At 38.3% G+C, this 26,201-nt stretch overlaps 1 protein-coding gene across 3 annotated transcripts; it reads right to left on the bottom strand.

Annotated features, from left to right (window-relative positions):
• Positions 1 to 7,378: 7,378 nt before the first annotated feature.
• NMI (N-myc and STAT interactor) lies at positions 7,379 to 24,340 on the bottom strand. 3 transcript variants are annotated; one of them, XM_077767776.1, is made up of 9 exons: positions 24,261 to 24,340; positions 20,621 to 20,691; positions 18,656 to 18,744; positions 17,863 to 17,958; positions 15,342 to 15,504; positions 11,884 to 11,990; positions 11,610 to 11,796; positions 8,765 to 8,871; positions 7,379 to 8,012 (listed from the first exon to the last, which is right to left on the bottom strand). In XM_077767776.1, exons 3-9 carry the CDS (start codon positions 18,737 to 18,739, stop codon positions 7,827 to 7,829), a joined length of 930 nt encoding a protein of 309 aa, XP_077623902.1. In that variant the 5' UTR covers positions 18,740 to 18,744; positions 20,621 to 20,691; positions 24,261 to 24,340; the 3' UTR covers positions 7,379 to 7,826. The 3 variants fall into 3 exon arrangements, with proteins under 3 accessions (XP_077623902.1, XP_077623904.1, XP_077623903.1); XM_077767778.1 differs by having other exon boundaries at positions 20,621 to 20,687; positions 24,261 to 24,294; XM_077767777.1 differs by lacking the exon at positions 24,261 to 24,340 and adding an exon at positions 24,122 to 24,138.
• Positions 24,341 to 26,201: the final 1,861 nt, after the last annotated feature.

Raw genomic sequence — 26,201 nt, 5'->3', positions numbered from 1 at the left:
CTGGCTCCTTGCTGTGACTAGAGCCTTAGCTCAAATAACCCCTCTTCAGAGAAATTGTTTCTGATTATCCACTGTAAATTTGTATCTCCCCCTGTCCCCAACCCCCATTGATTGTTATTCCATCACCCTGTAATTCCCTCTTAGTAGCATCACCGCTTTCTAAAAATATCTTCATATATTTGTTTATTTTTTCTCATTTGTCTCCTCCCACATAGTAGCCATAGTACTGCTCACCAATGTGCTTGTTCTCAATTCAGGTACCTGAAGGGATTGCCCTTCCTCACCCTTTGATTTAGGCATGGTCATATCATTCATTCAGTCAATAAAAGTGAGGAGAACTGACATGTCTCATATTTGGATGGAAGCATTGCATTGCCAGTACAAGAGTCTCCAATGCTATCTTCTTGGCCTTTGCACTCACAGAAGAATGTATTGAAGGAAATGTGCATCACCGAGCCAATACGCAGAACATAGTTGCACTAGAGAGTTGCCTGGACCCGTAACAAAATTTATGTGAGAAATAATACTTTGATGTTTTAAGTCACTGAGGTTTTTTTTCACTACTATCACCTAATATCCTCTAATTTATCCCACAAGAATACAAGAACACCACAAAAATTTTTGCAGATTACACATCTAATAAAAGATTTGTATTTACAAAGAACTCTTACAATGCAAAAATAAGAAGACAGCCCAATTAAAAAATGGACAAAAAATTGAATAGACATTTTTTCAAAGAAGATGCATGAATGGATAATATGAACATGAAAATATAGTGAACATCATTAGTCACTAAAGAAATACAAATCCACAGTATGGAGATACCACTCCATACTGACTAAAATGGCTGTCATCAAAAAGACAAATAATAACATGTTGTCAAGAATGTGGAGAAATGAGAACTCTCTTACCTTGTAGGTGGAAAAGTAAAATGTTACAGCCATCCTTTAAAACAGTTTAGCAGTTTCTTAAAAAGTTAAGCATAAATTTAACCTATGACCAAGAAATTTCACTTCTAGATAACTACCCAAGAGAAATGAAAACAGACGTCCAAACTTAGACTGCAATTGTTCATAACAACAATTATTCATCATAGCCCAGCAGTAGAAATAACCTATATAACCATCAATTGCTTAAAGGATAAACAAAACACAGTATATACAATGTAATACTACTCAGGAATAAAAAGGAACGAAATACTAATACATGATATGAAGATGAAGCTCAAAGACGTCATGCTAAATGAAAAAAAACAGACCCAGAAGGTCACATATTGTGTAATTCTGTTTAAGCAGAAAAGAAAAACATATGAAGAAAGAAAGAAAAGGGATACCTTAGGCCGAAGGTGGAAATGAAAATCAATTGTAAATGGATATAAGCACCATGATCCAAGTTGGGGCCCTCTCCAGGTAATAATGAGAGATCCAGGATTAGAGTCAAGAATGCAGGGGGGCGCCTGGGTGGCTTAGTCGGTTAAGCGTCCGACTTTCGCTTAGGTCATGATCTTGCGGTTCGTCGGTTCGAGCCCCGCGTCAGGCTCTGTGCTGACTGCCAGCTCAGAGCCTGGAGCCTGTTTCAGTCTGTGACTCCCTCTCTCTCTGCCCCTCCCCTGCTCACGCTGTCTCTCTCTCTCTCTCTCTCCTAGAAATAAATAAAACATTAAAAAAATTAAAAAAAAAAAAAAGAATGCAGGTCTACCCAGGTGTGCCATGGAACCTGACTTAGAATGACCCTTAACCTTTCATGTTCCAAATATGCCAACCTGTACGTGTTGACAGGGTTCAGGAAAATGCTACCCCAAAATATGGCACCTTGGCCTACTGAATATTTCAAACTGAAAGAACAAGAGGAGTGACATGAGCAAGAAGGATTTTCTGATGTTCCCCTGAAGCAGAAAACAAAACCCCCATGTGGTTTACATAAACTGCATTCCTCCCTATATCCAGAAGCAAGGAGTATCCTTACCCTCAGAGACAAAGGGACATGGAAAGGAATTTGAACGAACAGGCCTTGTTTACTACACTTAGCCAACACTCTTGGTCCGATCCTCTTCAACCTATTGTGACTTTATACACTTCATGAACTTTAGCATAAAAATACTCAGGTTTAATCATTTCCTTGGGTCTTCATCTCCTTATAAAGACTCCCATATCACATAAAATTTATATTAAATACATTTCTGTGCTTTTCTCCGGTGAATCTGGCTTTGTCAGTTTAATTTCCAGATCTAGCCAGGGACTCTAGCAGCATTGAGGAAAACTTTTTCCTCCCCTAAAGTGCCAAACAATCCTTGAGGAAGCCTGACTCCAAATGTGGCCAAAATAATTCTAGCAGCTTATTATTGAAATTGCATCCAAAAAAATATTTTAATCCCTTACAGCCCCAGTTATGGGGCCTTCCATCTCACTGTACTTTTCTCTGAATCATAGCTTAAGTAAAAACAAATTGGTTGACCATTTTCCTGGATATTTTTAATTTGTGATACCAAAAAACAAAAACAAAACACATTACCATTATTTCACCTCTTTCTTGTCAATTATCTAATTTCAAAGATGTGGCATACGTTGTGAGGATTTCTAAAAATAGCATAAAAAGAAAACCACGATTTCAGTGCTGAACGGGAGCAATGAAATAGTCCTTATTACACTTTTAATAAAAGTATGGACCAGTGCCTGCCTTTCTTGAAAGCAGTTAGAGCCATACACATCAAGATCCTTAAAAGAACTTATATCCTTCACCCTATGAACCTAGTAATTATCACCTTAAAATAGAATCAGAAAAAGATTTATAAGATATAAAAGGATTTATATACATCATAGCAATTATAAACATGAAAAACTAGAAACAATCTTAATATCCTACAACAGGGAAATGGTAACCCTAGAAATAGGGTACGTTCACAAAATAAAATGTGATAGGGGTGCCTGAGTGTCTCAGTCGGTTGAGCATCTGACTTTGGCTCCGGTCATGATCTCACAGCTCGTGGGTTCAAGCCCTGCATGGGGCTCTGTGCTGACAGCTCAGAGCCTGAAGCCTGCTTCAGATTCTGTGTCTCTCCCTCTGCCTCTCCCCAGATCACACTCTGTCTCTCTCCCTTTCTCAAAAATAAATAAACATTAAAAAAAAATTTTAACCTTTAAAAAATGTGATATATGGTTGGGGAAAAAATTGGAAAGGAGGACATAAAAATATTATCATTATGTAGGTGTGAATTTTTGACAATTTTTATTATCTTTATTATACTTTGTGTTTCTTTCAAGAATGAGCATCTTTTTTTTTTTTTTTCAATACCAACCAGATATCATTAATGCCATTTGCTGTACAGTTTTGGCTTTCTGCCTTCCAAGTATATGATAGGATCGTACATCCAAGCTCCTTTACAGTTGGATGGGACCATATACTTAGTTCTGGTTGTGAATGAAAGGGACATTCTGGACCAAGAATTTAATTACCACTTCAAGACCCTTCAAAGCTCTTTTCCTCTGGCGTGACATCCAGCAATAATAGTGGTTGCTGTTGGCTTGGGTCTCTGAGTGTTTACCATGAACATTCTTTTTGTTGACCCATCATAAACATGTAGCATAAGCAAGGAGTAAAAATTTGGTGCTTTGGTCTCTGAAACTTAAAGATAATCTGGCACATGAGTATCATGTAATCTATCCTGATTGATACAGAACTGGTATTCTAAAGTGGAGTATTCCTTTGGCTTTAGCCAAAGGAGGGAGGGGGAGACAATCCACAGCACCATCTAAAATACATGGCTTTGATTTAGGGGACAATTGTCACATAATTAGAATATAATTATCAGAGTTTAAAAGGATGGTGATCCATATTAGATAGTGGGAAAACATTTGGTGAAACTGTCACATGTGATAGCTTGAAAGGCAGATAATGCACCTAATTAGCTTGTCGTTTGTTTTTTAAAAAAGGGTGTGAAAAGCAAAATTAGTAGCATATGTCTGTTACTATTGAGTGTATTTGACAAAGTATGAAAAAGAAATGGGCTTAGAAAAGAACCAGCCAGTTTGAATGCCAGAATGAAAGGGAATAGGCAAAGTCCAGAAATATAGGAACTTGTAGGATTGGAAGGAACAATATTTTTCATGTCCAAATGATAATATCTTTGAGTAACAAAGGCTGATTATAACTCTGCTTTATTGGGAGGCTCAAATCAAAGATCAAATCAAGCTTTGGATCTCTAAACAGATTAAGACCCCTCCAAATAACAGTAACAATAACTAACAAACAATTAAGGTTGCTGAATTCAATAAACCCTTTCAACTAGACAATCTAGCTCAGGGAAAAGAAACTAAAAGGGGCCTGATACCTACCATTAAGTAAAGATAGGGAGATAAAAGAAGAGGGAAGAGAGCAGAGAATTACAGCAACTCTAAGAAGTTAAGTCTAGAAAAAGCTGTGAGTGTGGCTATTAACACATGGAAGCTGACCCAAATAAAATAGATTAAGAAGCCTATTAAGTTTTTAAATTATACCAGCCAACTAGCCACCAGCCAGAGAAAAGGGACTGTAATGGTTCAAAACTTTAAAAACTTTGGTCCCAAACATTGATCACATTGATCATAGTGTACAGAGTAAGTAAGCTTTTCAGCTTCCAACAAGGATATATTCTAGATATGGTAAAGGAATATAATGGAAAAAGAAGAATGTCCAGAAGCAATGTGGACAATGAGTAAGAGAAGAATTTCCAGAGTGGAATCACAGCCTAATCAAAATTCCACATCCAGGGGGTACGGAGTATTTACCTACTCGGCGAGATTTCAGAATGGCTTTGGCATAGACGCCACCATATGTGTCCTATTTATCCCTTTCTCAACATGGGAGAGTTTACTGCAGTCATCTTGTTCCAGTTCCGCTACTGGATACCAGGGAGGTCTCCAGATATAGAGCAGTAACATTCAGACTTGTTATAAAAACTACCACATACCACCTAGAGTTCATGCACTTTTGAGTTTGATGCTATGACTTAGTGCAACTTTTTGGTGTGAGTGTATTTTGTATATGAAAAAATATTCAAGTATTGATGATCGGGGCATCTGGGTGGCTCAGTCCGTTGGGCATCGGACTTAGGCTCAAGTCATGATCTTGCAATTCGAGAGTTTAAGCTCCACATTGGGCTCTGTGCTAACAGCCCAGAGCCTGAAGCCTACTTCAGATTCTGTGTCTCCCTCTCTTTCTGCCCCTCCCTGGTCATGCAATCTCTCTTTCTCTCTCAGAAATAAATATTGAAAAACAATTAAAAACAAACAAACAAAAATAACAAATACTGATGCTCACTATGACAGGAAAAACTACATTCATTGGTACTTTGGCTCAACTATATCTGGTTCTCCCCATTTTTACAAGATACAATTTTCTAGTCTCTGTTTCAAGAGGTCATATGACTATTTCTGGCCAATGAGATGTGAGACAAAATGACATCAGCACTTCTAAATTACAGCATTTAATTGCTGGTTCAAGACTCCACAGACTTCATTTTTCTCCACCTCCATGATTCAGGAAATGTGTCTCAAGATGGGGCCTTGTGTGATTAGGACAAAAAGATTCCCCTACCAACCTCTGTTGGACATTCACCATGAATGAGAATTAACCTTTAGTTTCACTAGGACTCAGAGATTTGGGAGGTTGTTAATACAACATAACGTAAGCTATCCTAACTGATAAATCTACAAAGGGAAAGACGGACTTTTGATTTCACATATTATCTTTCCTCACTTATATGCCGACAGTGTGTTTTCACACATTAAGTAGAGCTATCTCATCCTAGACAATCTAAGGCTTCCTAACTTAATGTGCAATAGTTGATATGGTATCTTTTGGCCAATTCTCAAAGGAAACTTTCTTCCTGTAAAATCTCTCAAAGTCTAGAAATAGGCGGGAGAGTCGATGCTTGAGATCTGGCCAGATTGATCACACAAGGGTGGAATTGGTGAAAGGAGCCCAGTGGAAAAGTCTGATTTTCTACAGTAAGTAACATTTATCAAAAACATTTATCAAAAATTTTTGAATATTTAGAATTGAATGAAATTATCTATTTTGCTGCTGAAAAAATGCTCCCAAAAGAAACACAAGTGACCATTCCTTAAATATTAGGAAAAAAATTATTTCTCATTGGCAGTCTGCCACAGGCTAAAAATGACACATTTTGGGCCAATCAAAATTAAATAAGGTTCTTCAAATTTTTCTTAATATTTTGAGGAACCTGAAATAATCTTACTGTTCCCAAAGAATAGCTGATATATGAGAGATTTTTCCCCTAAAACAGTGAATATAAAGATTTATTATAAATCTCCCAGTTTTTAGGCACCATCTCCCAACCTAAAAGGAAATGTGAAAGCAATGAGTACTTCTTTAAGTTTATTTATTTTGAGAGAGAAGGAGAGAGAGTGTGACCACAGGGAGGGGCAGAAAGAGGGAGAGATGATCCCAAGCAGGCTCCACACCGTCAGCACAAAGCCTGTTCCAGGGCTCAAACTCACAAATCATGAAATGATGACCTGAGCTGAAATTTGGAATAAGGTGCTTAACCGGCTCAGCCACCCAGGTGCCCTTTTCCTTTACTTTAGATGGCAGGCAGCATTAGGTAAGTTTAAGTAAGCATTTCATTTCTGCCAGCATTGTAATATGAACTTACTTCTGCCATTGGCTCCTTATGAAACATACCATATTAGGATAAAAGCTGTTCCCATGTTCTTTACCAAAAAGATTTTACCTTCTCTGAATAGAAACCTTGCATTTTACTGTTTTTACAACTTAAAAACAGTGGGATGCTAAGGAACTGGGTCTCTCTCAAACTGAAATGTAAGCCCCTAAACAGCAGGTATGTGCTTGCATCTTCAGGCACCCCCAGCATTCAACATGACCAGTGAGGAGCCACTAGCTTTGCATTTACTTTCCCTTTATTCTTAGGATGTCATTTCCTTAAGCTTATTCTTCCCATTATAAGTGTAAAGGAAAGACAATTAGGGCCTTTACAAGTTCTATTTGGAGAAAGCATCTTAGAAAGAAGCAGGGGAGACACTGGCACTCTGGGAGAAGAAAATTTTAAATACAAAGACCACACTCAGCTCTGAAAAATATCTTTGGGGCTGTGGAGAAAAATGCTATACAGTGGGAAAGTGGGAAATGATCACCCTTGAGGTCCCTTGAAATTCAAAGTTTACAGAAATCACAAACAGCTGAAAGTAACATTTCTTTGGGAAATGTTGAGTGAAGTCTGCATATCAGTGGACCTGGGGCCAAAAGAGAATTGGCCCACACGCCCATGATAGAATGAGCTAACGCAGCAGGGGGACAACTGTGTCACTTACTGGTTTCAATGGACACAGGACCCAGCCACAACATTTACGAACAAACAAAATTGTTTTTAATACAGTGCATTTATTGCATTTGCAAGCACGTAGCAAAGTTTGAAACAAAGAAGAATTCAAAAACATGGAAATATATTTTATATCTAAGAATAAATGGACACTAATGAATTAAAGTTTTCAGGGCGCCTGGGTGACTCAGTCGGTTGAGTGTCCGACTTTGGCTCAGGTCATGATCTCACAGTTCGTGGGTTTGGGACCTGTGTCAGGCTCTGTGCTGACAGCTCAGAGCCTGGAGCCCATTTCTGATTCTGTGTCTCCCTCTCTCTCTGCCCCTCCCCGGCTCATGCTCTGTCTCTGTCTCTCAAAAGTAAACATCTAAGAAAATTTTTTTTAAAGAATTAAAGTTTACATTTTTTAAAGGAAAGGGATATTCATTTTTGTCACACATTGATAGTGCTTTGGGCTCAGAAGCTCAAATACTCATCTAATTCCATGCCTCTAGTCTTCAAAGTATGCTATGCAAGGCTGACCCAGACAACATTTGACCACTTCTACTTCTCCGCCTCCATTCGTCTCCCGTTGAAAGTAAATGTTAACTAAATCCTCTAAAATTTCTTCATCCACCATCTGAAGATTTTCCATTCCAGTGAGAAGCACTGTCCTCTTAGATATTCCTGAAAATGCCTAAGAAGGAAAATACAAAAGATAAATAGAAACTTTTCTAAGAGCTTTGAATTGAGAAACTTTCTATGTATAAGCTCTGCTTAATATTTTGGACCTTAACCGACAAGACGCCTCAGGAAGGCTTTTCAAGCAAGAGAACATAGAAGTCGGATCTGAGTTTCAGAAAGATAACTCGGGTGGCATTAGGATAAATGAAGGAAAGAAGGGCATATCTACGGACAGAAGGACCATAGTGAGAGAGGTAGTCAGAGGTAGCAGTAACAAGACTGAATGACCAAATGAATGTTGGAGGTGAAGCGAAATGAAGAATTAAGCATGAGTTGTAGCTTTCAGGCTGGTGGACTATGTAGAGGTGCCATTTAGCACCTGAGAAGGAACAGAAAAAAGGAGTAGGTCTGGGGTAAAGATAATGAGCTCAGAGAAAATAAGCAGGAAGAGTTATTTTTAATGCTCAATAACAGTAGACACGTGAAAGAAATTGTAGCTATGTCTCCACATACGAAAATATTATGCCATTATCTGAGTACTTTCAGTTTTTAAAAAGAGTATAATAAATTAAATAAGGTATAGTTCCACACTAAACTATTTTTTAAAAAGACACACTAATTTTGCACCAAGGATATCTGAAGAAACTATTTTGATGTTGCTCACTAATAAGTTTCAAACAGCAACAGACACAGCTTTTTCTTTATTTCTTGTGGGGTAGGGTTAAGCAAGAAGTTCTCAATATGAAAGAAAAGAGATGACTTTACCTGATAATTTTTCAAGTCTGTTTCTATGTATGGAGAAACAATAACCTTATAGCACTTCTGATTTATACAAAGCGGATATTCTTTCTTTTTCAAAATCTTGTCAGCAACTAGAAGTAGATATTTTTTAATTATTTTCTTTTTTATATCATAAATATTTTTAACCAAAGTTAAAACTTTCTTCAAATGGAACATTATGGTAAATAATGAATTGAGTAATTACATTTTTAAAAATTCTACAAAAAATTCAACAGTCCACTTTAAAGACTTTGTAGTACATGCAGTGCCTGGGTGGCTCAATCAGTTAAAGCAGCTGACTTTGGCTCAGGTCATGATCTCACAGCTTGTGGGTTCGAGCCCCATGTCAGGCTCTGTGCTGACAGCTTGGAGCCTGCTTCAGATTTTGTTTCTCCCCCTCTGTCTGTATCTCCCCTACTCACACTCTATCTCTGTCTCTCAAAAAATACATAAACACTAAAAAAATAAAATAAAAAAATAAAAATAAAAATAAAGACTTCATAGTACATAATTTTGAAATCATAGGGGTGCCAGCAATGTCCGCACAGATCTACTTTGATATATATAAAATGCAACAACTATCTGCAAAAAATAGCCCACCCATCCTAACAAGACTGTGAGTTTCCCAGTTTCTCAAGAAGTATAATTGAAAACTATGATTAGAGTACTGTACATAGGCACACCTAGGTGGCTCAGTTGGATAAGCGTCCAACACTTGATTTCAGCTCCAATCATGATCTCACGGTTCATGAGTTTGAGCCCTGTGTGGGATTCTCTCTCTTTCCCTCTCTGTCCCTCCCCTGCTTGTGCATGCCCTCTCTCTCTCTCTCAAAATAAATAAGTAAACTTTAAAAAAAAGAATACTGTATATATATTTTATAATATATGTATACACACATATATAATTACTGTATTACTACAATATATAAAATTACTTTTATATATATTACTTAGTTATATAAATTACTTAGTTATCCTGTAACTAATATATGATATTTTTCAGTAAGCCCATATAATGATGTTAACCAACAGAGGGGAGGGATTTGATTCTTATCTAGAAAGTGAAAGCAAATAACAAACATTCACCAATTTTCTCCAACACAAAGAATAATCAGATTTTTTTTTGAGCAGCATTTTTCTCCTAGAGGGGGAAAAAGATAATGTTTCAGACTGCATAAAGTTTAACATAAACAGTTCTTAAGTGTCCCATCACTGTGCTTTTTCCCCTCTCACCAGTGCATGCTGGATGGACACTACGGTGCAGGCCCCTGCTGACAAGGATGTGGAAAAATTGAAACCCTGGTCCAGTGCTGGTAGGAATATGAAATGGTAGAGCCACTGCAGAAAATAGTGTGTGATCTCAAAACATTAAACACAGAATCACCATATGATCCAGGATTTCCAGAAAGATCTAGAAAGACACCTAAGTAACCATAAATAACTAAATAGTAGGAGAAAGACAAGTTTAAGGAAATGTCTCCATTTTTACTAAATTAACTCTTTTTTTTTTTAACATTTTATTTTTTTTTAAGTAATGTCTACACTCAATGTGGGGCTCGAACCCACAACCCCAAGATCAAGAGTCGCATGGTGCATCAACTGAGCCAGCCAGGAGCCCCTTCTCTTCTTTATTATCGGGTTTCTTTACAAAACATGTATTACTTTGTTATGAAAAAGCAATCAGTCAATGTTTTGTAAATTGTATAGCTGGACTTCTTTTCTTATGTGCCAACCCAGGAGAAACCCTAAGAATTGGATTAACTAGAGCAAGATATTTTTACATTGAAAATCACTTGAACATATTAACAAAAGCAGCTCCTGTAGAATCGTGTATTTTTAAAAAATTTTTTATGTTTATTTTTTGAGGGGGAGATAGGGTAGAGAAAGAGGGAGACACAGAACCTGAAGCAGGCTCCAGGCTCTGTAGTGTCAGCACAGAGCGCACTGAGGGGCTTGAACCCACAAACTGTAAGGCTATGACCTGAGCCGAAGTCAGACACCCCAAACTGTGTATTTTTAATCATGAGAATGTAAACCCTCTCACAGATGATTTGGTAAAAAATCCATATCTACCTAAAAAGGGAACAGATGTCTAAGTGTTCTTTCCATTCATGTCTTGCCTTTCCTGGAATCTATTCCCTCCAGCTAAGAAACCACTGTCCATTGTAATAGGTGGGACAGGAAGTGACAGTTTATACATATGTATTTCTAAATTTCTCTGTCACATACTCACTGTGATTTTGGGTCCATTAGTACCCTCCCTAGGACTCAGTTTCCTCATCAATAAAATGGGTACAACACCTGTCTCCAGAGTTGTGCTGTGGACCAGAGGAGACACATGCATAGAACATCTGGCTCCTTCCTGGCATGTGCTGAGAATGCATTAAGATTGATGTAGTTGTTGTATGAAAATTATTCTCAGTAGCATTCACGGAAGTCCTGAAAAGGACTCCACCATTTTAAAAAGTTTTTTTAAAAAATCTAGTATTATTCTACCCAATAAATTCAAAACAGAAGAAGTAGCAAAGTAATACTTTCAGAAATGGCAGAACTTAGGAGCGCCTGGATGGCTCAGTTGGTTAAGTATCTGACTTCAGCTCAGGTCATGATCTTGTGGTCTGTGGGTTCAAGCCCCACATCAGGCTCTGTGCTGACAGCTCAGAGCCTGGAGCCTGCTTCAGATTCTTTTGTCTCCCTCTCTCGCTGCCCTCCCCGCCTCATGCTCTGTCTCTTTCCATCTCTCAAAAATGAATGAACTTTAAAAAAAAGAAATGGCAGAACATAAATATAAACAGTAGAGTATTTTTTAAATTCTTAAATGTGTGAATACCTCCAGTTTCCAAAAATGTGATCACAGCACTCTGGGACTGCTTATCATACTGCACGCACAGCACTTCTCCACCTCCGTTTCGGGACTTAGAAAAGCTCAGTTCTAGCTTGTCTCTCATCTGATCTTCAGGCAATTCATCAGGAATTTCAGTAACATTGATCTTCACCTTAGACACTTCTACATGAGCCTGGGAAATCGTTTGATATTCAGAAATCTGGATGAGAAAGGTGTTCACATAAGAGAATTCTAAAAAGCTTTTTGATCACCATATTACCTGGAATCTGACTCCCGGATTTAATGGAACCGGTTTGGCCATAACCTCCACATCTACATCCTCGATCAGCACATGATGTTTCCCCATTCTGATGACATTTTGGGCAACTGAAAAACAATTCGGGAGTATTAATTTCCAATATTTCAATACATTTTTTTCACTTTTAAGAACAAATTATCCTAAATATTTTAAATTTTCTTTAATTTTAAAGGATCTAGGGGCCCCTGGGTGGCTCAGTCAGTTGAACATCCACTTTGGCTCAGGTCATGATCTGGCAGTTCACGAGTTCAAGCCCCACGTCCGGCTCTGTGCTGACAACTCAGAGCCTGGAGCCTGCTTCAGATTCTGTGTCTCCCTCTCTCTCTCTCTCTGCCCCTCCCCTGCTCATTCTGTCTCTCTTTCTCTCAAAAATTAAAGAAAACATTTAAAAAATTAAAAAATAAAATAAAGGATCTAATTTTTTAAAAATTTCTTAGGACTTCTAAGGGATAATGGTCTTGCCACCAAAGTGGCAAATAAATATATTAATGTCAAAATACACCAGCAAAAATTACAAAGTAGTCAGAAGGTACAAACTTGCAGCTATAAGATAAATGAGTAGCCAATGTACAACATGGTGACTACAGGTAACACTGCTGTACAATATACAGAAAAGGTGTTAAGAGAGTAGAGCCTAAGTGTTCTCATTACAAGCAAACAAATGTTTCTTCCCTTTGTTTTTCTTTTTGTTGTATCTATAGGAATTCTTTTTATTGCACATAAACAAGAAGATGGATGTTGGCTGCATCTATTGTGGTCATCACTTCACAGTACATGTAAATCAAAGCATCATGCTGTACACCTTAAACTTAGTGGTGAATGTCAATTATTTCTCAGTAAAACTGGAAACAAATTGTAATGTAGAAAATCTCATCGAGTTCTAGATTCAGCTCTTAAAAGATAAGCCTGGTGATTCTTTAGAAATTCATGCTGTTTCATCACAGCCACACACCCTTCCTCTCCACTGTTGACAGAATGACTAGAGAATTCCCTCAGTGCCTTGAGGCACAGCCAGAAACTTCTTCCACGTTAAGTAAGCCGGAAAACCTTTTGTGTCAGTGCCATTCTGACCATCCTATTTATCATTTGTCACTCCTCTTTAATATGTCAAAAACCAAAGAAATAAATACTCATCTTTGTCTTTCATAAGGTTTACATATTAAAGACCACATGGGCTTGAATATCAAGGTATGAATTTTTTTTGCCTTATCTAATGAGGAATTTTACTTTTGCTAAAATGCCCTTGAGATCATTCATTAAAAAGATGAAAGCCTATACCAATCACAAAACTATCAAATCTAATTTATTTGTGCAAATGGGAGAGGATCGGTAATATAATTATGCCAAAAATTAAAACTCCAGACAGCAACTATATTTTAGTTTAAAATGCATGTGAGTGGGTATTTATTTTAAATCAAATGACATGAGAGTTTGTAATACTTCAACTGTTGATACAGAGCTGCTTACTCTAATTGTCACAAAGATAAGAGATGCCCACTCCCAGTCCTATAAATCTCATATGTGTTTATGACAACCAGGCAGCATACACTCCACAGATGAAGGAAGAGAAAAACCGGCTAAAAGGCAGGGCGTTGCCTTGTGGGAATTCACACTCATTGTACTAAGATGTGACTGGATAACTTGAATTACAACTTATGTTCTTGTTAATGACAACGGGCAATAGTAACAGAAAATGTTAATGAAGTAATACTTAGATGATGTGCTTTCCCTTCCACACCCCTGGCCCAAACCTCCAACATCTGGTGATCTGACACAGCTGAGAGGGACCACTTGCGTTTCTACTTCTGTGACTCTGACTATCAAAAGCCAACTCCTGTTTAATTGTGTATGAGCCCAAAGTTGTCCCAGGAGAGCAAGACCTCAGAGCCAGGCCAAGAGTGGAAATGCGATGCAGCTGTTTCTGAAGAGAGCCCTATTCCCAGCACTTCCAGGTAATTCCTGCACAGAATCCCTGCCTCCCAAATCCTCACTTCTCTCTTTTATTATATCCCCATTACCATTGCCAACTGCCAACACAGGGGTCCTGGTACCCTCAGCTGTAGGCGTAGACCCAGGGTGGACCCATGGTAAACCAACAGTATGTGCCTATGCTAACCTGCTAGAATGTCTTCCCTTTTAATATTTATTTTCAGGCTATGGTGATGGACCAGGTATAAGGACACACAAGTTATAACCATAGATACTCAGAATCTGAGCACCACAAGGGCTTTAAGACCAGCTGGTTGCACCCCATAATGTGACAGATATAAGAACAAAGGCCCAGCATAGTGGCTTGCTCCAAGGACTGCTGTCCAGGAGAAAGGACATGGGTACTCAGGGCTTGGCTCTCAGCTTTGCAATTTTTAACTGTATGACCCTTGAGCAAGTTCTTTATCTGCCTTAAGTTTTAGTTTCCTTATCTGGAAAATTCCTAACAAGTAGCAGTAATGACAGCTAATGTTTATGAAACGCTTATTAAGTGTCAGATACCATGCTAAGTATTTTATCAACATTTCTCATTTAATACTCAACACAACCTCATGAAATAGGTTCTACCACTAAGCCTAAAATAAAAATCTGAGATTTAGAAAGAACCCAACCAAAATCACACTTCTAGAAATGGGCAAATCTGGCACACAAAGCCAGATTCTCCTCACTAAGGAGAATAGAGACCTACAGCATGGCAGACTTAGCAAACATCAAGTCCCATTCCTAAACCTCAGACTCTTGGGCTCTTTCTATTCACCGGTCATGTGCCCCTAGGTCAACCACTGAAACACCTGAGAATGTGTTTTCTTGGTTATAAGATGTAAATAGTAACTCTCCAATCATGTTGCTCTCATAGAGTCAAGTGAGTATAAAATGAGATGTCTTTAAGAACTCTGAGAACTGTGTAGAGCTCTACTACCTTAAAACATTATTACCATTTAAAAAGGGGGGGAGCACCTGGGTGGCTTAGTTGGCTGGGCGCCCGACCCAATTTCAGCTCAGATCATGATCCCAGGGTCGTGAAATCGAGCCTGTGTCAGGCTCCTTACTGAGAGTGCAGCGTGCTTGGAATTCTCTCTCCCTCTGCCTCTCTCTCTCTCTCTCTCTCTCTCAAAAAAAAATTCTAACTAGTATAATTTGGAGGTAGCAGATGGCATAGAAACACACTGGTACTGGACATCACAACACCTGGGTTTGAGTCCAGAATCACCATGTTTGGAACGAGTTATCATGCTCAAGGCTCTTAATGTCTGAGTATTGTCATCAAAAAATAGGGATAATCCTACCTGCCCCAAGGTGTTACTCGGAGATGAGATGAAATGACAAATATTAAAATTGTAAAGCAATAGCCAAATATCCACGAAAGCTCTTTGAAAAGTCCCTGTGCTTTCTAAAAGTAACATGACCAAATTTTTGAACATTACTCATACCTTCTTCTTTTTCAAAGGTGATAAGTGCTTGTCCTTTCTGTAGCTCATAAAGAACTTGAGAGCTCACTTGAAATGAACAAGAGATGTTTAAAAACTGGCTGTCATTCTGAGGATTCTCTAAGGATGTGAATTTCATCTCTGTTTCTGGAATATCCACTTTAATCTAATTTAAACAGAAATGTTTGATTAAAATCAAGGCAAGAAATAACTTAAGCCCTTCCTCTGATAATGTGATTTGATCATTCAATAATTCATTCTCCACTGATTTCAGAACCCCACAGAACACTACATGTGGTCTTAAGTAATATCTTTAGTAATTACTTCTTCCCAGGTAAGTACTCAGTAAAGTAATCAGATGCTGATTCTTTAATATTATTTCCCAGATGCAATTATAAGTATATAATCTCTCACTTTTTCTAATCAATGTTTAAACTAGCCAATATTGGATGGTGTTCGATTCTAACGCCTACATCATTCCTGTGGACAAGTACCTCTTAAACAACTATACTAATAATAGGGTATCCTACAAGGGTATCATTTGACAGTACATTTATTCTCATTACAAAGTGGTGTAAATTCAAGTTGCATATATACTAAGTTTATTTTAATAGCAAACCCACATAATTTCATCCAAAAACAAAGACTCTCCAGTTATATGATTTAACATTTGTCAAATTTAAATTCCCCCTTCCCCAACGTCTGCCCATCAACTTTTTAACCATTATGAAACTTAGATTTATAGAAATGTGAAGGGACACTATCAAGATTCATAATCTGAAGGGTAAAGTTAAGTGGTTATACTTACCTGTTTAAAATCATTGGGATTAACAGACATATACAACTATACATAAATGCACGAATGAATCTATTGTCTGCATTCCTATTTCCCATGATTATATTACATGCTGAAAGAAAATGTGTGTGTTATTGCAAAGGGATTAGAAATATCCAATGAGTTATTTGACCTAACCTCACATTTGTTCTGTATCTTCACATGTAACTTCAGTAGAATTTCTGATTTCTATAAGTCCAATTTCAAAACAATTGGCAGTATTTGAGAAAAGGCAGAATGTTTCTCAATAATGTGAGAAAAGTCGACAGCTGTCTGGAATGAAAGTGCCTGACTCTGGTCTTGGGCACACTTGGCCAAGAGTAACTCATGCATGCTCTTTGGACCATAGTTTCAGTTATCTGTAAACTGGATCAACTGAGCTGACTGGGTTCCCAAGATCCTTTGAGTTACAGGACTAACTGATTCCATCTTTAGTCTGAGAAGTAACTAGAATTGTAACTGTGTCCTACAAGTCCCATAAACATGGGAAACTCCACTTCCTGGTATTCAATATCCTATCCCCCATTTCAGAAACAACATATGACAATGCATTAAGCATTTTAACTGTTTAAAGGAACAGTATGGGGGCGCCTGGGTGGCTTAGTCGGTTAAGCGTCCGNGAAAAGGGGTGAAAGTTACATCTAATTCAAATATAGTAAAATTTAGGAGAGGATGTAAATAGTGAAGATATACGTCCAATTATTTTTAACTGCGAAATTCATTTACGTTACTTAGATGAGAACAAAAAAAGAACTTAATGAGAAGACCAAGAATTTGATCCAAAAGTGACTGATAATGACCATCACTTTTTTGTTTTGCATTACCATATATAAATAAATAAAAATTTAAAAACATACACATAAATATAAAAAAAGCATATTATCAGAAATGTACAGCCAGATGAAATTTTACAAAGAGATCACATGCATGTGACCAGCACCTAGATCAGTAAACAGAACATGACCCCAGAAGCCCCCTTGGGTTCCCTTCCAGTGTCTACCTGCATCCAAGGGTAACGAGGATGCTAACTTTTAACATTCTGCTGTCATGCTTTATTTAAATGGAAGCATAATGGAAACCAATCTGACAATAAATTATATTCAAATAAATAAATGAATGAATGAATATGAAAGCATATGGGGGCACCTGGGTGGTTCCATCGGTTAAGCATCTGACTTCAGTTCAGGTCATGATCTCGCAGTTTGTGAGTTTGAGCCCCACGTTAGGATCTGTGCTGACAGCTCAGAGCCTGAAGCTTGCTTTGGATTCAGTGTCTCCCTCTCTCTCAGGCCCTCCCCCACTTATGCTCTGTCTCTCTCTGTCTCTCAAAAATGAGTAAACAACATTTTTAAAAGTTTAATTAAAAAATAAAAATAAATGGAAGCATATGGTATATCCTCTTTTATGTTTTCTGGCTCAACATCGTGTTTCTGAAATTCATCCATGTGGCTACATATAGCTGTGGTCAGTTTGTTCTCATTGCTGTATGGTATTCCATTGTGTGAATACACCCCAGAGTAATAATTCAATCTAGTGGCAAGGGATGCTTGACTTGTTTTCAGTTTGGGGTTATTACAAACAATGATGCCATCAATGACTACCGTGTTTACAATTCTGTGTAACTGAATAGTTTTTCCTGAAAAATGCTGTCCATTAGAAATGTGATATACAAAATAATTAAAGAGGTACCTGGGAGTTTCTGGTGGTCTCTTGTAACTTAGCCTCAAGACTTTGGATCTCTTTCTTTAACTGGATATTTTCCTTTGCAATTTTATCAATTAATCTCTAAAAAATATCAAATAGCACCAAAAAATTAAACAGCCCCTGACTTCATTTTTCTAAACAAATTAAAGAAACTAAATTTCTATCACCGTGATAAAGGCAAAGAAAGACATCATCATCGCCTAACAATTCTCCTACCACTGACAAGTAGTAGTATCTCCATTATGCAAACAAGGAAACTACCTTTCACACTAGACCAAGGTCATGGACGTTTTTATAGTAGGGCAAGGATTGAGACCCAGATCTGAATCTCACTTCACTATGTATCAACTCCTTGCCTGGTTATTTGTGACAACAATATGACTTTTAAATTGCACTGTAATTGTGGACATATGTTACTCAACAGCAATTTTAAAAATGTTTTGCTATGATTCCCACAGTGCAGCTGCCTTGACATACCAGACATATGGCCCTGGTTAAGCGGCTTAAGCTACCTGAGCCTCCATCTCCTGATGGATCTGATCAGATGATTGCTAACTAAGCTCTTAACTTCTCAAATCAAAAAAAGGAGGGAGGGAGTGAAAAAACAGCTAATGTTATAAGCCTTGTAAGAGAAAGAACAGAAAGATGATTCTTTTTGTAAGGTTTGAATAATGGAAATAAAAATTCAAAGTGATATTGGACCAAAACATACAAAACATGCCTCACTGCAAAACTAACAGATATATATTAATTGTTAATAGTACCCAGTAATTTTTACCTCTCTTTGTTCATCTTTCATAAATTCTTCATCTAACCAAAGCTCCTCGTGAACTTGGTTTTTGTTATCTCCATCATCTGCCATGATTCCTAATTATTACAAAAAGTAAATATTTTAAGAATTGTACATATACACAAATGCAAGAAGAAATAACTTTTATTTTTTTACAGAAGAAGAAATATACCTTTGCTCTATTTTTTCCCTACCATCAAAGTTTTTATTATCATGTGGCTTATATTTTGAACAATGCCTATATTTCAAATAACTTTCATACCTATGCATACATAAAAGGGTTCTAGAAATCCTTTGTCTTCTGGGGTGCCTGGGTAGTTCAGTCGGTTGAACGTCCGACTTTGGCTCAGGTCATGACCTCATGAGTCGTGGGTTGGAGCCCTGCGTTGGGCTCTGTGCTAACAGCTAGCTCAGAGCCTGGAGCCTGCTTCAGATTCTGTATCTCTGTCTCTCTTTCTCTCTCTCAGAAATAGATAAAACGTTAAAAAAAAATTTAGAACTCCTTTGTTTTTCAACACAATAAGAGAAAATAACAGGGGCCCCTCAGTGGCTCAGTCAGTTAAGCACCCGACTCTTGATTTTGGCTCAGGTCATGATCTCATAGTCATGGGCCTAACTCTGCATCAGGCTCTAGGCTACAGCTCTTTTTCTCTCTCTATCTCTATCTCTGCTCCTCCCCTGCTCATGAGTGTGCTAAATCTATCTCTCTCTAAAAAACAAAGAAATAAACTTAAAAGGAAAAAAAGACATGTCTGAAATTTAAAAAAGAAAAAAAGAAAATAATAGGTATTAACATTCCTTTGAGGTTCACATCTTAATCATAACATGGTGCCTCATATTAAAAGACTGCTACTTTGGTCTTTTCAAAGGTTTTGATTTATCTAATTCTTCCTATTGTATTCCCCAAATGTAAATGGAGTAGAATGTCCCCAAACACCCTTCCTCTGCATGTACAGAAATTCTCATCTGGAGTTTTCACAAATCCTCCCCAGTCCATACACCTGAATAGGAAAAAAATTACATCTTTACTTCTAACAACCTCTGACTGAAACATATCTTTTCAGATATGAACATAAGGCAACAAGGCACACAGTATTTGTAGCACCTGGGCAAAAGTCACCATGAGGACAGAAATACTTTCATCAAATATCGTTAATTGTTGCAGAAGTCCTGAAATACTGTTTGTGTTTAACCTTGCTTCAAGAGTATGGTAGCTATTAAACTCATTACTAGGTATTGTGATATGCTGTAATATCATGATATATCTATTACTATATCAAAAACTTGCCTTTATAATGTTTTCATAATGTTTCAATATAATTGGTTTCTTTTGTGATTCCATATATATTATTTTATACTTAAAAATATTTAAAGGCCTATAGGCTTTATCAGATTGGCAAGGAATCCATGGCACAAAAAAAAGTAAACAACTTTTGCTTGCACATGAATTTACTAAGATGGAGGTCTCAGATCAAAACTGAGACAAGGAATATCACAACTATTTTTATTGCTTTAAAAGCATATTAAAAACTAATTTGTGATATAACCCTCTAAAATTTCAAGAGCCAAATTCTCACTATTCCTGTAGAAGAAACAGGAAAAACATTTATCCCTCCTTAAAAATAAAACAGGATATTGGGGCACCTGGGTGGCCCACTCAGTTGAGCATCCCACTCTTGATATCCGCTCATGTCATAATCTCATCATTCATGAGTTTGAGCCTCACATCAGGCTCTGCCCTAACAGGGAGCCTGCCTGGGATTCTCTTTCCCTCTCTCTTTGCCCCTCCCCTGCTCCCTCTCTCTAAAAATAAATAAATAAACATTTAAAAGTAAATTAATTAATTAAATAAAATAGAAGACTGGCAACAACAACAACAACAACAACAACAACAACAACAAAAAACAGTGTGAACACTAGCAGTGTCCAAAAACAGAGAGGATCATGTAGCACCTGGATCTTGATTTCTCCTCTGTTCTCCAATAAACAGAACCAGGGCTCCTTGGACCAATGGCTGATTCTACCTAGGGGACAAGAAATACACAAGATAAGCCTGGAGCTTCCAACAATCAAACATATATAAAGGAGATTTTTCAAGTAAGTAAATACACAGAAGATAAAAGGAGTCAGGTTTTTCATTGCCAGGAAAGGTAATTATAAATATAGAAAGACAGAAAACTAGAATGAATGCTATGGATTAGAACTGGAGATATAAGTGTAATCTCATGATTTCCAATAGGCAGAATGACAGAAAGATACAGAGATATATATACATGCTGTACATATCTGTCCGTATATATATTCCCTAGCTCTGCCTGCTGAGAGGGCCGGGAAGAAAAGACAACAGCAATGAGTACACCTAGCCTAGCACAGAATTTGGTTTCTGATTCCATCCTCCACTACACGGAACCAGGGATTTTCAGAGAAATGGTTGATTCCAGGACAGGAACATGAAAATACAAAATAAGCACCTAATGGCACCAGAAAGCAAAGAAGCGCTCAAAGAATGATGAGGCCATGTCCAAAAGACATGAAATCCAGCTTGAGGAGGTTCTCACTGGCCAAATCTGGGAATAAGTTAAACATAAAAATAAATAACGACATTGAGTGTCATTATAAATTAAGTATAAAAAAATGTCCACTGGGGCACCTAGGTGGCTTAGTCGGTTAAGCGTCCAACTTTCGCTTAGGTCATGATCTCACGGTTCGTGGGTTCGAGCCCCGCGTCGGGCTCTGTGCTGACTGCCAGCTCAGAGCCTGGAGCCTGTTTCAGAGTCTGTGACTCCCTCTCTCTCTGACCCTCCCCTGCTCACGCTGTCTCTCTCTCTCCTAGAAATAAATAAAACATTAAAAAGAAAATGTCCACTGAGTAAATTAAAAATCTATGAGTGCATACTGATATTCATACACACATAAATTTCTGGTGAAATTTCAAATTACTTCTAATTTCAAAATACTTCCACACAACATATTAATTTCAAAGGGGAAAAAGTAGCTTTATATTGAAGAAGCCAGGCAGATGCCATCATAATAAAATAATCAAAGTAAATAATGAGATAAGCCAAAATCATCTGCCATCTGATAGGGTGCACTTAGAACACAGCATGACTTCTATGATATTCCTGCCAAAGATACATAATCTGAAACTCAGCATGAAGAAACATTAGATAAACTGGCCCGTTTTCTTCAAAAGTGTTAAGTTCATGAAAGCCAATGAAAGGCTGAGAAACTCTTCCAGACAGAAGGAGACTAAAGGGACATCACAACTAAACGCAATACAGGTCTCTGAATTGGGCCCTTTTGCAACACAGGATATTATTAGCACAACTGTCAAAATGTGAATTGGATCCAAGGATTTGATGGCAGTAATGTATCAATACTAATCTGATTTTGATCACTGAATTTAATTCTGGAGAATATCTTTTTTGTAGGAAATATATATTCAAGAATTCCAGAGCAATGGGTCTTGAAGTCAGAATCTTATTCTCAAATAATTCAGGAAAAACTAAGGTTGTCTGTATTGTACTTGTAACTTTTCTGTATGAGATGGTTTCAAAATATATCAGTAGCTCCCTATTGCACCAACTGCAGAATCCTTTTAATGACACTCAACAGTCATCCAAGGTCTTACACAATCTAACCAAAACTTACTTTCTAGTCTTATTCAGACAACTTCTAGACTAAGTACCCTAACCACACTGAACACTCCCAGGGTCCCTCCTTTCCCTCCTGTCCCTCAATATGTCATGTCCTTCCTCTACTCTCAACATTAATGAAATTCTACTGTTCTTCAAGGTCCATCCCAAATTTCCCCCAAGTTTTTAAAGACTTTTCTGATTCCCCTAAAGGACAATTACTTCTCCGTCTTTTATCTCTTTTGGAGAGCTTTAATTATTTGTGTGCCTGTGTCATTTTCATAACTAGATGGTTATGACCTTGAGGCAAAGGGCCATGTCCACTTCTCAGTGCATCGATTCAGAGCACAATATAAGCATACACCCTGAAAACACTCAATATTTACAGAATCGTGTGGTATCTTAACTAGTATTTGTTCTGCTCATGCATGTGAAGTTCTCTTATTATATTTCTGGAAAGCAAAAATGGCAACATCTGATTGCTTTTCTTTAAATCAATATTCTTAAGAGTTTGCAATAAAGACTCTCAAATATTTAACTCGTATCAATGGTCTACTAAAAACTCCCAGAACTTTTTTTGATACATTTAGTGTCTGGATACCCTCCCTTATTGCTTGAGTGGGGTGTATAGTAAGAGACTTCCTTTTATACCTTCAGATGGTAGGCAAAACAATGACCCAGTTTCCCATGCCTAATCCCTAGAATCTATGAATATGTCAGATTACAATTAAGGTTGTAGATTGAACTAAGGTCGCTAATCAGCTGACTTTAAAATATGAAAACCATCCTGGATCATCCATGGGACCAATACAAATCATCAGGGCCCTTAAGAGTAAAAGAGAAAACAAGTATCATATGTTTGCACGTATAGGAGGATTAGGAGGAACTTAACTGAGGAACATGGGGGAGAGGAAGGGGGGAAATAGTGGGGGAAAGGGAGANAAAAGAGAAAAGCCGAAGAACAGAGTCAGAGTGCGATGTGACAACAGGATAATGTAATGTTCAGAGAGATGCAGTGTTGCTGCCTTTAAAGATGGAGAAAGAATATCACTAAGCCAAGGAAGGTAGGCAGCATACGGAAACTGGGGAAACAAACAAACAGCAACAACAAAACCCACAATAAAACAGATTTATCCCAGAAGCCTCCAGAAAGGAAAGCAACACTGCAGACACCTTGATTGTAGCCCAGTGGGATCCAGGTTGGACTTCTAGTCTATAGACTTTTAAGATAATAAATGTGTGGGTTTTAAGCCACTAAGTCTATGGTCATTCTTACCACAGCGAATGAAAAAACAATGCAAATCATCACCATCCACCTATCACCTATTTTCCCAATATACTCATATCACTTTGTGCCAGGCCTGATAGAATGGAATCCTTACATATGCAGCCTGGCAGCAAATGACAGGAAAGGAGGGGAAGGAAGAAAGGAAGTGGTTTTTAATACAAAGGTGGCACACATATATAGTTTAAAGCAGAACAAAACAAAACAAAACTCATGCATGTTCTAGAGACAGAAAAACAGCGTATTCTCCTCCGGATATCTCTTTCCAGAAAACCCTTGCATATTCCAAAAAGTGAGGCACAACTGCCCAGCCCTGCACCTGCCAAGGAGAGTAAATCTTAAGGAATCAAATTTCCCCTAAGAACTACCTCGGGAGAGACTTACAGGAACAGTGGGGAAACACCAACCATTTTAAGTTTCAATTTCCAAAATTAAGCAAACCACACTAAGAAGACAGGGTCAGAGGCTAGAGCGGGGGAGGGGCTGGCGGTGGACAGACGGACGCGGCCCGCTTCACTCCCGCCCCTCACCCACCCCGGCGGCTGTGTCACCGTGGAGACCCGTTGGATCCCTGCCGGGCGCTGCCCCCCATCTTGCGGCCCCGAGACCCGCCTCCCTCCCCACTCAGGGCCTCTCTAGGAGCAGGGATGGGGGGAAGAGAGCGTCCACTCACCCGCCTCTCCCCTGCGACGCGGCTCCCGGGCCCAGCGCGGGCGGCCTTTCCGGAAACCTCGCTGGGGCCGAGGGCGGAAGGAGCGTCGCCAGAAGCCGCCGAGGTCGCCCGCTGGGGCTGCCTTATTCCGAAGTGATCAACAGCTTGGTTGTAAAAACCAAAAGCAACCCCCTCCCCCCCAAAACACACACACACACACAGAAAAGGAGAAGACGGAAAAGAAAAGGGAAAGGGAGGGAAGGTAAAGAGAAGGAAAAGGCACACAAGAAATTGTTGCTCGTATGGAGATTTTCTTTGAAAGTAACCACTGTTCCTGAAGCTTTTTCTGCCCCTGGGTCCTGACCCCCTAACTTTAATAAAATCACCTTTTTGCACCGGAAGAAACACAAAAACAAACAAACAAAAACCCTGTTGGAATACCAAATGTGGTATCTCCAATGATGAATTACTCACACGTTATAAGTATTTTCAGTTTCGATTTTTAAGGCGTGGTTCTTTTGATACAGATAATAAACTATCAGGTATCAAAGTACAGAGGAGTTGAGTGAAGTAGGTGTACATGTTAGTACAAATTTCCAATTATAAGATGAGTAAGTCACAGGGATATTACGTACAGCATAAGAAATATACTAAATAATATTGTAATAACACTTTGTATGATGACAGATGGAAACTAAGCTTATGACGGGGAGCATTTCTTGGTAATGTCTACAATTATCAAATCACTGTGATGTACACCTGAACCTACTAGGATATTGTAAATCAACTATACTTCAGTTAAAAAAAAGTGGCTGGTGGGAATGTAAACTGGTGCAGCCCCTCTGGAAAACAGTGTGGAGGTTCCTCAAAAAATTAACCATAGAACTCCCCTATGACCCAGCAATAGCACTGCTGGGAATTTACCCAAGGGATACAGGAGTGCTGATGCATAGGAGCACATGTACCCCAATGTTCATAGCAGCACTCTCCACAATAGCCAAAACATGGAAAGAGCCTACGTGTCCACCAACAGACGAATGGATCAAGAAGATGTGGTTTATCGATACCATGGAATACTACATGGCAATGAGAAAGAATGACATCTGGCCACGTGTAGCAACATGGATGGACCTTGAGGGTGTTATGCTGAGTGAAATAAGTCAGGCAGAGAAGGACAAATACCATATGTTTGCACGTATAGGAGGACTAGGAGGAACTTAACAGAGGACCATGGGGGAGAAGAAGGGGGGAAATAGTGGGGAGAGGGAGAGAGGCAAACCATGAGAGACTCTTGAATGCTGAGAACAAACTGAGGACTGATGGGTGTGGGGGGGAGGAGGAGGGAGATGAGCATGGAGGAGACCACTTGTGGGGATGAGCACCAGGTGTTATATGGAAACCAACTTGACAATAAACTATTTGTAAAAAAAAAAAAAAAAAAAAAGTGGCTGTTTTGTTTTTGTTTGAAAGGAGTCTGTCTGAAAAATGTTCCTGCAAGTTGCATAAGCACTCATTTCAGGATGTGCTTTTAAAAATCACCTTCTATATGTGTATATTCCTGGACATATTGTTGGAAAAGTGGATAGAAACCAAATAAGGTCAAAGTGGAAGTCACTCTTCAAGATAGTGACTCTCACAATAATTCATTGGTCATTATAACTTCAATCTACAAATATGTACAGCCAGAACAAGGTCAATTTTTGTGTGTCTTTTGCAATGTCCTCTAGGCTATTTAGTTGGGGGAAAAACTGTGGTGTTCACTTGGTTTCGGTGACCCATGTCCCTTGAAAGCTTTCTTACAATCTTTTGTTTTGTTGTGAAGCTTGTAAATAAATGTTTTACTAAGTGTGGTCTTCTCCTTTGAAAATAAAAACATCTGGCTTATTTCAAGAACTGCAGTATTTCTTAATCCTACACAAAGAACCACCCCACAGCTGCACTTGCTCATAAATAGAGATCAGG

The sequence above is a fragment of the Crocuta crocuta genome, unplaced genomic scaffold (assembly GCF_008692635.1).
Source record: "Crocuta crocuta isolate KB4526 unplaced genomic scaffold, BGI_CrCroc_1.0 scaffold154, whole genome shotgun sequence".
In the NCBI taxonomy this organism is placed as follows: domain Eukaryota; kingdom Metazoa; phylum Chordata; class Mammalia; order Carnivora; family Hyaenidae; genus Crocuta; species Crocuta crocuta.
Note: the sequence above shows the minus strand (reverse complement) of the source record. Positions and strands in the feature narration are given on the sequence as shown.

What these genes read in the sequence shown, in the direction of transcription:
- NMI (XM_077767776.1), bottom strand. Translation starts at nt 18,739, where the DNA reads ATGGCAGATGATGGAGATAACAAAAACCAAGTTCACGAGGAGCTTTGG. An exon ending in AGACCACCAGAAACTCCCAG is followed by an intron (nt 15,505 to 17,862) that starts GTACCTCTTTAA and finishes TGTTTAAATTAG; the next exon opens with ATTAAAGTGGATATTCCAGA. An exon ending in CACCTTTGAAAAAGAAGAAG is followed by an intron (nt 11,991 to 15,341) that starts GTATGAGTAATG and finishes ATTGTTTTTCAG; the next exon opens with TTGCCCAAAATGTCATCAGA.